Source organism: Babylonia areolata, chromosome 19 (genome assembly GCF_041734735.1).
Source record: "Babylonia areolata isolate BAREFJ2019XMU chromosome 19, ASM4173473v1, whole genome shotgun sequence".
NCBI classification, from domain to species: domain Eukaryota; kingdom Metazoa; phylum Mollusca; class Gastropoda; order Neogastropoda; family Buccinidae; genus Babylonia; species Babylonia areolata.
In genome coordinates, this window is record NC_134894.1 from 15,042,503 (window position 1) to 15,052,502 (window position 10,000).

Sequence of the window (10,000 nt, forward strand, 5' to 3'; positions counted from 1 at the left end):
GCAAGGCCTTCAAGAATCATTTGTGATACACTTTAAAAAAAAAAAATGTAATCGTTAAAATGTGTTCTGTATTTGTTATTATAAAGTTTCGGGTTAAAAAAAAAAGAGAAAAAAAAGTCCTAACCAGATTCGAACCCCGCGTGTTCGGGTGAGAAGAAACTGTCATTACACTATCGTGGCTCTTTAACTGACGTCCTAAAATCTAATATTTGAACATACTTTTTTAAAGGGCGATAAATCAATTGCGGTATTCTCAGTGAGAACGCTGTTTAAATCATATTATTCTGGTGTATCTTGGGCATAAAAAATCTTTTTAAGTCCGCGGTAAGGAGACGTGGCTATCGCCGCAATCATACTGCAACATTTAGCCGTTTTCTCTAGATCTAGATAGATGTACAAGTTTTGTTACACCTGCCGGGAATGTAGTACAACATGGTCGATTCAATTTCTCTTTTATGTTCATTCTAGTTTTATAGTTTTAAAGTTGATATGAAAATTTAGTATTTTGTTAAACTAATAACATGTAGAGCCAAATACAAGTACTTCTAAACGTCGTAAGAAGTGAAAAGGACTTCATTTTGAGAAAAGTCAAGACTGGAAATTTTTTCGTTTCATCGTGATCAATTCAAGGGTATTAACTCGCATGGTTTACAATTTTTAACTGTGAATTCCGACTGATTCTGTGGATATTTTTATGGCAGTTTGGGGCATAATCCAGTAAGTGATGAGGCGTTCACAAATCTTTCTCTGAATAAATAATTAACGGTCTCCTTCTCCAACTTTCCATCACATGTTATCGTGCATTGTCCATTGAATATAGTATTGAACAGGCAGGTCAACAACTTGAAACAAAATGACGTCGTTCGCGTTCGCGAAGAATATGAGCACGTGCTTTGAATGTGTATAAATATGTGTACGCAATTGATTTTTGCCCATGACCTTCATGGCTCAGCCAATAGATCTGTAAATTCTACTCGTCATATTGATTTTAGTATTTTCCGAAAAAGACCACTTGGGCGAATGAACATAGTGAAAGCCCTGTACACTGAGAGTAAAACACTCAAGCTTTTTATGCATTGAGTATAATTTCAAAATGTAATGTTTAAGATGAGAAAGATCAGTTTAAAGCAAATTAAGTCCCCTAGCATTAATTACAGATTAATTTCCCCTTTTTACTATGTGCACCAAAACGTTTGCAAAATAAATAAAACTTCCATGCTTAGCAAAAGAAGTTCCTGTTTGAACAAAATATGATAATAATGACTGCTCTTGTTGTTGTTTCAGAATATCAGATCAAAGTGCCAAGTTAAGAGAATACAAAAAATATAAATATAACAGTAAATGCAGTTTGCATTTAATTTGGCTTCTTTTTATATATTTTTTGTGCCCATCCCAGAGGTGCAATATTGTTTTAAACAAGATGACTGGAAAGAACTGAATTTTTCCTATTTTTATGCCAAATTTGGTGTCAACTGACAAAGTATTTGCAGAGAAAATGTCAATGTTAAAGTTTACCACGCACACACACACACACACACACACACACACAACTGAACACCGGATTAAAACATAGATTCACTTTGTTTACATAAGTGAGTCAAAACTGTCCGAAAATCTATATGTGACTCATCCTCACAGATTGATCCTGCTTTTCTGAGTTGACAGCTGTGATTATGTCAATGAGACGCGGTAAACTTTCTTTTTTTATTTTTTTATTTTTTATATTTTTTAATCAATTCTGTTCAGAGCTGTAATACAATATGATACCACCAGTATAGGCCCAACACACAGCATAAATGGCAGGCTGACATAAGATTACATTTGGGCCAACAGCAAACTGAGAGCTGCAAGCTCAGTGGTTTCTCCTTTACAATGGAAATTCACTTACAGCTTAGTCTTTTGTGAAGGATTACGACTGTCAAACTAGGATGCAACATTGCACTAGCTCTTAGTGCTGCAGCCTCAGGCGCTAGATGGCCTTTGAGAACCATCCCAACGCCGACTGTCCTCAAACCCTCTTGCCCAAAGAGAGTGGAGATGTTACTTGGGCAAGACACTTTCCACCATAATCAAAATCTAGCCCAGACGGTTGGGGCAGCAGTTGTCTCTTCTGCTGTTCTAAAGGTCATAGTCGGACACGCCAGACTATTATACTGCCAGTAAATTAATGGTACCCTTTCCCAACACACACCTACATGTGTGATAGTCAATGGTGTCCAAATCTGACCATCAGAACAGCAGAGGAGGCAACTGCTGTCCCAACTATCTGGGCTAGAATTTGATTATAGTGGAGAGTGTCTTGCCCAAGTTACATCCCCACTCTCTCGGCCAAGAGGGTTTTAGGACAGTCGGCGATGGAATGGTTCGTGAAGGCCAACCAGACACCAAGGCTGCAGCACTAAGAGCCAGTGCAGTCTTGCCTCCTGGTTTGAGAGTCAAAATCCTTACACACGTACACATACACACAGTCCAGTTCGGCATGCCCACCATCAGCGCGGCAGGGTTCGTGGGCATGCTGGCCGCCACCCTGTGCTCCGTGGTGGAGTCTGTTGGGGACTACTTCGCCGTGGCACGCGCCTGCCACGCGCCCCCTCCGCCCTCCAGCGCCGTCAACAGGGGGGTGGCGGTGGAGGGACTGGCCAGTGTGATCAGCGGGATGCTGGGGGCCGGACACGCCACCACCTCCTACAGTCACTCTATCGGGGCCATTGTCATCACCAAGGTCCGTTTTCTGTTTGGGATCTGTGTCTGTGCGTGCTGTTGTGTGTGTGTGTGTGGGGGGGTGGGGGGGTAGGGGGTGAGGGGGGAGGAGGGAGGAGGGTAACGGGGGGACGGGGGCAGTGTCGTGGTGGTTGTGGTGGTGAGGTGTGGTGAGTTGTAGTTGTGGTGTGGTGTGGTGTGGTGTGGTGTTGGTGGTGATGTGTGTAGTGCTGTGTTGTGTTGTGCTGTGTTGTTGTGTCGTGGAACCAATCATCACCGAGGTCAGTTTGTGGCTGTGGTTGTTGTTGTTGTTGTTGTTGTTGTGTTTGGTTGTAGTTCTGTTGAGTTGTGTTGTGTTGGTGGTGTTGTTGGTGGTGGTATTGGTGTCAGTGTAGGCGTTTGCATTCGTGTTGTGTGGTATCGTGTTGTGTTGTGTGGTATTTGCGTCGTGCTGTTGAGCGATGGGTTTGTGTTGTTGTTGTAGTGTTAGGTTATAAGTGAGTATTGTGCTCTGCTGCGTTGCGTTGTGTTACGGTTGCGCCTATTAAATCATCTAAATTCTGAAACGATCACTTTGCACTCGACAGGACCATGTAAGTAACATGATTTGATTTTCCCCCAACTCCTACCCACCCACCCACGCCCCCACCCCTCCTCCCCGTCACCAATCCAGGTGGGCAGTCGTAGGGTGACCCAAATGGCCGGCCTGCTCCTGGTGCTGTCGGGTCTCCTCAGCAAGCTGGGCGCGGTGATCTCCCTTATCCCTGACCCCGTCATAGGGGGCGCCCTGGGGGTCATGCTCTCCATGGTGACGGCCATTGGTCTGAGCACCGCCCTCCACGCCAACATGACGGCTTTCCGAAACATGGCCATCTTCGGACTGTCCATGATGATGGGGATTGGGATTCCCCAGTGGGTGACTGGGCACGTGGGAGCTATTGATACTGGTACGTTGTGGACACGTATGTGCGTGCTTGTACTGCAGAGTTAGAGTCGTTTGGAATCGTTGTTTTTTTCGTGTGTTCTGGTTGTTTATTTGTGGTGGTTGATGGCTAGTTGGTTGGTGAACCAAAGCCTAGGTCTCTATTTTTTTTAAATTCAGATACTGCTGGTGCAGTTTGGGAATTGTTTGTTTTTTGTATAATGTTGTTGGTCTGATGGCGATGGTGGTTGCTGTGGTTGGTGGTGATGGTGGTGGTGAGAGTGTAGATTATGGATGCGCATCACTGATGCAGTTTTGGAAGTTTTTTGGTTGGTTGGTGTTGTTGGTGTGGTAGTGTTAGTGTTTGTGGTAGTTGACGATTGTTGGCGGCAGTTGTAGCTGTTGGTGGTGAGAGTGTGGGTTACGGTTCCTCTCAAATGAAAGAACGTCTCTTTTTTGGTTTGTACTGTGTGCAGGTAATGCAGAAATGGACCAGATTCTGGTAGTGACGCTGGGGACCCCCATGTTTGTGGGAGGCTTCGTCGGCTGCTTCCTGGACAACATTATTCCTGGTTCGATTCCTTCATTAACTCTGTTCTTTATCAGTTCGAATGTTGTTGTTGTTGCTGCCGGTTAGACTGTGGTGGCGTGTGTTATTCTTGAAAGTGGCTGCTATGGTTGTTGTTGTTAGTGGTGGTGGCGGTGGTGTAGTGGTTGTGACGGCTAGCTTATGTGGATATATGGCTGCTGGATTTAGGTTTTCCGGGGAGTGACGCTTGATATCTTTTTGCAACACAACACAACACAATACAATACCAGTCAACACAACATAATACCAGCACGTGAAAAAAAAGGTGGGCACCTATTCCATATAAACAGAAACACTGAAAGATCTAGGGATCAGTATCAGTACTCCCTTAGTTTCTGTGAGCTGGTAAAAGAAAGAAAGAAAGAGAGTGGGATTTCTTACGCACTTTTGGTTCCCCTTTAAATGAAACACAACCTGAATATCTGCTCTCTTTTCAGGAACTTTGGAGGAACGAGGCTTTCTCAACAGGCGAGAGAAGACAACGAATGCGGAGTCCAGTGAAAGGGACGACATCCGGAACATTTACGACTTGCCGTACGTGTCCAGACTCATCCGGAAGATTCCCCTCTGTTCCTACATCCCCGTTTCGCCGTCCTTCCAAGACTGGACTTCCAGAAGTGGCGTGAAGCCACTGAACCAAAATGGCGGAGAGGTTGGCGATGTTCTGATGAATGGCCATGCTACTGAGTTATTGTCCATTTCATCAGAGGTTAGGATATAGTGGGGCTTGACATTGTGATAGTGGACGCACGCACACACACACACACACACACACACACACTCACACACACACACTCACACACACACACACACACACACACACACACACACACACACACACAAGCTGTCACTGATTTCCTGATCTCCAGTGTCTACTGTATTTGGAAAAGCCCAGAGAGACTCTGTTTCCTTTTAAAGAAATTTTCGCATTGTAGGTTTGAACATGATGCCAGTATTCGTTTGATTTGGAAAGGATCGTGCTCTACCTTTCATGCTTGACGTTTGGCCGCTCCCTCTCTGCCATTCTTTCTGTGAAGCGATCGATGATGTGATGGTTTTGTACCTGTTTTTCTTTAGTGTTCTTTTACTTTTCTAAGATTTTCTACTTTCCTGGATGTAGACCGCTCGTTGTTTTTGCGTTCCCAGCAAGCCTGTCAGCTTGCTCATTTCCCTTAATACCTGCATGTCCCAGGCAGTATGAAAGAGTAGGGTTTTGGATCTGAAAGTTACACATTGCCTCATGCCACTCTGGGCTTCTGTTTCCACTTTCGATGTTTCGTATGATGTTCATTGAGGCGTTAGAATCATGGCATATTGGTCTCCGGGCGTATGAATAGATGACAACCACTGGAGAGCATGTGTCGTAGCTTCAGCTTCCAGTGTCAGGCTGGAAGTTATGACTTTGTACATGGCATTCTCTTCCCTTAATGGTTTTCAATTTTGCTTTGCAGTGAATCCCCAACAGGATTGGTCTTTGGTGAATTTGCCATCTGTGTATATGATGATGTCTTCATGACTGTTTTCTTCTATGAGTAGCTTCACTTCTGCATCAGTTTTGCCCTCTGGCCATTCCATACAATGTCTTCCTAGAGTGGGTGAAATGGCTGTGTTGAAAAGATGATTGAGGTTTTCAGGGTTTTCCTCCCATTCTTTTGTTGTTGTTTTTATACAGATCTTGTAGCTGGCGCCAAGCTGGATTGTATCTTCTGCTTGCCACGTCCATGATCTTCCGCGTCCTAGACGGCTGCCTTATTCCTTAACTTCTTCTTCTTCTTTTCGGTCGCACTTGTCACAGAGTCAGGCTGGCCTGCGAGACAAATGTCGTCGTGGCTTCCAGGTCTTGTCTGCAGCCGTAGAGCTTGGTGCGTAGTGGGGTCGCTTCTGGCCACACGGTGTCTCTCAGTCCCTGGTGGAGGGGACAAGTCTGCAGAACATGTTCTGGTGTTTGGTCTTCAAGACCACAGGGACAGGTCGGTGATGGTGCCAGCTTCAGCTTCTTGAACATGTGCGCGTTGAGGCGGCAGTGTCCTGTGCGTAAGCGCATAATTGCTACCTGCTGCCAGCGTTCAAGCTCGTGATATGCATCCCTTGTGGCTTGTGGTCGCAGTGCTGCCTTCACAAGGGTCTTCTTTTCAGCGAAGCTAACACTGTTGTTTGGTTGTCTTTCTTTCGCTCCGAGTTTGGCGAGCTGGTCTGCAATTTCGTTGCCTGGAATTCCGCAGTGGGCTGGAACCCATTGCAGGACTACTCGTCGTTGCTGGGCAACTTCTTGTAGTTTCTCCTTGAGACGAGGAAGTTTATCTCCTGCAAGGGCTTCCAGGACAGACAACGCATCTGTCAGAAAGACAACTTGTGGGCATTCGCTCTCTGAGTCGTGAACCATTGAAGCGGCCTGCATGAGCGCCTGAACCTCAGCTGCGTAGTTTGAACAGTACTTTCCTGTGGGTATCCTTGCTGTGGATGTGTGGTGCTCAGGAGACTTCATGTACACTCCTGCTCCTCCGTCAGCAACAGCGTTGGTTGCAGAGCTATCTGTGTACACGTGAATCCAGGATTCTTCAGGGTACCTTTGAGCAATCATGGCTTAACTGAATCCTGCAGTGGAATTTGAAGGTTTTCTAATACTCTGAAATAGGCCTTAACCTGTTCTAACTTGTTTCTAGCCTGCACTGAAGGAAGGTCAGACAGGTATCGCAAGGTCTCCGTATTTGTCTTTCGTTGTTCCAAGGATCAGCCTCATAGCTTCATTCTGAACTCTTTCTAGTCTTAGGAGGCTACTTTGAGACAGCGTTGTTAGCCCAAGTCCATAGTCGATCACACTGAGAACGAGTGACTGATATAAGTATTTGAGGATTATTAATGTCCAATGTAGATTTACAATATCTGATTTAAACAACTGCTTTACGCGTCCTTCGAGCAAATGCATGGCCAGTCATCTGTTGAATTTTAATATTTGAAGTTTATTACGTACGCTTATTTCATTTCCTTTTTTAGTCTCTTTAGTGCTTTCGTTAAAATGAGAATGGAATTGTACCAAGAGTCTTTTAGAACACCAGATTAATATGTACATTACCGGTAACATGCATTAGATATGCAGTTGTGCCATTAAATCACATATTATTCAGACAAACTTGCAGAGACGTGCATGTGTGTGGGATGTGAGTGTGTGACAGGATATGTGTGTGTGTGTGTGTGTGTGTGTGTGTGTGTATGTGAAAGTGTGTGTGTGTGTGTGGGGGGGGGGGGGGGGGGGGGGGGGGGGGGTCCCAACAACTGACAACGTCACCACAGGATGTAATAGAACACTCTTCGCTGGTATATTTATTGCACTGTTAGTTGTTACATTAGAAACAACATTGCGCCATATAAAACAATATTGTTGTGTCAGATATTATTCACATTCAGTGCCAAAACAAAAGTAACCATACTGCTCCATGCAAAAGAATAATTATTGTCGCGCCAATCATAACACGTGGAACGGTGGCCAAGCGGTGATTCATTCGCCCGACTAGGAAGCAGCTGTCCGCGGGCTGGATCTTGCAATTATATGGAACGGGATTTTCAATCCCTATTCCCACCCCACCCCTCCCTTCCCACTTCAGTAGACCTCGAGAGTTGTTCTGGGTGCTAGTTGACTATTCGGATGAGACGACAAATCGAAGTTCTTTGTGTAACATGCACTTTAGACACGTAAAAGAACCCACGGGAAGAAAAGTGAGGCCTCAGGCAAAATACTACAGAAAATCACACTTTTATAGTACAGAAAAAAGCAAGGAAAAACCCCACAAAAAACAACAACCCCCCAAAAAAAACAACAACAACAAACAAAAAAAAAAAAAAACAAAAAAAAAAAAACAACAAAAAACCAACCAACCAACAAAAAAAGAAAGAAAAAAAAGAAAAAAGACCAAAAAAAAAGACCAACAACAACACATTTGCAGACAGAAAAAGAGAGACAAAAAAGGTGGCACTGCATTGTGGGGACGCGCTCTTACACGGGGGGAGCAGCCCAAATTTAACCACAGAGAAATCTGTTCTGACAAAAACATAATGCAATAAATACAATTCAATCCAATACAATAATTACGTCAATCAAACACATACTATATTGCACCGTATGAAACAACATATTCCTGTGTTAATTAATCTTAAAAAATGAAATAAAGTGTGCACTGCGCCGTGTAAAACAATACTTTTGTGTCAATCATGACATTAATTAAATATACTGTGCATCAATTGAAATTCAAACACCATCAGCAATGTCCATTACACTCTTTCATTTACACGCATTTTTAGCGAAGATGGTTCGCCGAGTTTTGATGGATAACAATAAAACAACAACAGAAAACACACACACACACACACACACACACACACACACACAAACACACACACACAAGGCTCACGAGCACGCTTTTATCAAATGCTTGGTGAGTTCTGTTTTCTTGTTTTGCCAGTCCAGCTGACGTATGTAAACAATGTGAGAGTTTTATTTGTAATCACAATGATTCCGTTATCTGTCTGTCTCTCTGCTTGTGTGTGTGTGTGTGTGTGTGTGTGTGTGTGTGTGTGTGTGTGTGTGTGTGTGTGTGTTTACGCGCGCGCGCGTGCGTGTGCGTGTTCGTGTGTGCATCTCTGGTAAACAAAGATTTTTGGCGGGTTCTCAAAAACCGCAACGTTTGTTGACGGGAAACGTGGCATGATGATAGATCTTAACTTGGCTTTTCTAGCCAGTCCCATCTGAAGCGCAAGCCACGCTTTCGCAACAGCGTTCTAGCCAACAGATTATTATATTATTAGCATCATCATTTACTATCATAATCATAATAATAGGAGTTCGGAACCCCCCCCCAAAAAAAAAAACAAAAAACAAAAACAAAAACAAAAAACAACAACAAAAAAACCACTTTCGTTGTAACTAGGCAACGTTAACGTGCAAAGGACTTTAAAAAGCTTCACAGGAAAACTGCAGTCTGGTATCGTTATAAGTTTTCTTGTCATTCTGTTTGTGTGTGTGTGTGTGCGTGCGTGTGTGTGTGTGTGTGTGTGTGTGTGTGTGTGTGTGTGTGTGTGTGAGAGAGAGAGAGAGAGTACGCCTGTGACTGTGACTCTGTATCTCTGTCTGCTTGTGTGACAGTAATATAAGTGGTATAGCATAAATAGCAGATTACTTATGGTAATAGTAACAAGTAGAATCATGAACAGTGTAAAGATCAACGGTGTGAGTAGTAAAGGCTTTAGTACTGATAAAGGCTTTAGTACTGGTGCAGTGTTTGCGTTGCAAACAAATTCCACATCATGTAATTAACATTTACAAGTTTTATGTTTTATACACGTAGCCAAGTGCTCAGCTTGCTACTTACCGTAGTTCAACTCACAGCACATGCCATAAAGTGGATAACAGTTTGACTGCAGTGATGGTGTCCAACCATTGAGATGAGGAGGTAACTCCTGTGGAGTAAGGCTATTCAAAATTCGATTTTGAACTGAGAGCTGTTCACTTGTCTGCTGGTCACTTTCCGAGGTGCTGCTTTCAAGGACACATTGAGCATGTTGGGCACACACAGCTGTGTTTTGTTTCAGATGTGCTGATAATTTGTAGATTATCCGACACATTACTGTTGTTCATATGAATATGTTGATATTGTCTTAGCTTGGTTTGCTTGTTTCAATTATTACTTTGACATGTAGTCACAGCCCGGCTATGATTGATCTAGATAATTGTAGCCATATCCATTTCATTCTTTTCAACGTCACAGTCAGTGACGTCTCTGCCCCGTGGACTGTTT

The 10,000-nt window shown here is 43.7% G+C and overlaps 1 protein-coding gene across 2 annotated transcripts in view; it reads left to right on the plus strand.

The window, feature by feature from the left end:
* The window catches only part of LOC143294082 (solute carrier family 23 member 1-like), a 16,963-nt gene extending 12,010 nt beyond the window's left edge, over positions 1-4,953 (plus strand). For both annotated transcript variants that reach the window (XM_076605505.1, XM_076605504.1), the window contains exons 9-12: positions 2,469-2,722; positions 3,374-3,647; positions 4,099-4,194; positions 4,649-4,953. In XM_076605505.1, the coding sequence (XP_076461620.1) occupies positions 2,469-2,722; positions 3,374-3,647; positions 4,099-4,194; positions 4,649-4,932 (908 nt within the window). In that variant the 3' untranslated portion in view covers positions 4,933-4,953. The remainder of the gene's footprint in view (positions 1-2,468; positions 2,723-3,373; positions 3,648-4,098; positions 4,195-4,648) is intronic.
* The last annotated feature ends 5,047 nt before the right edge of the window (positions 4,954-10,000 follow it).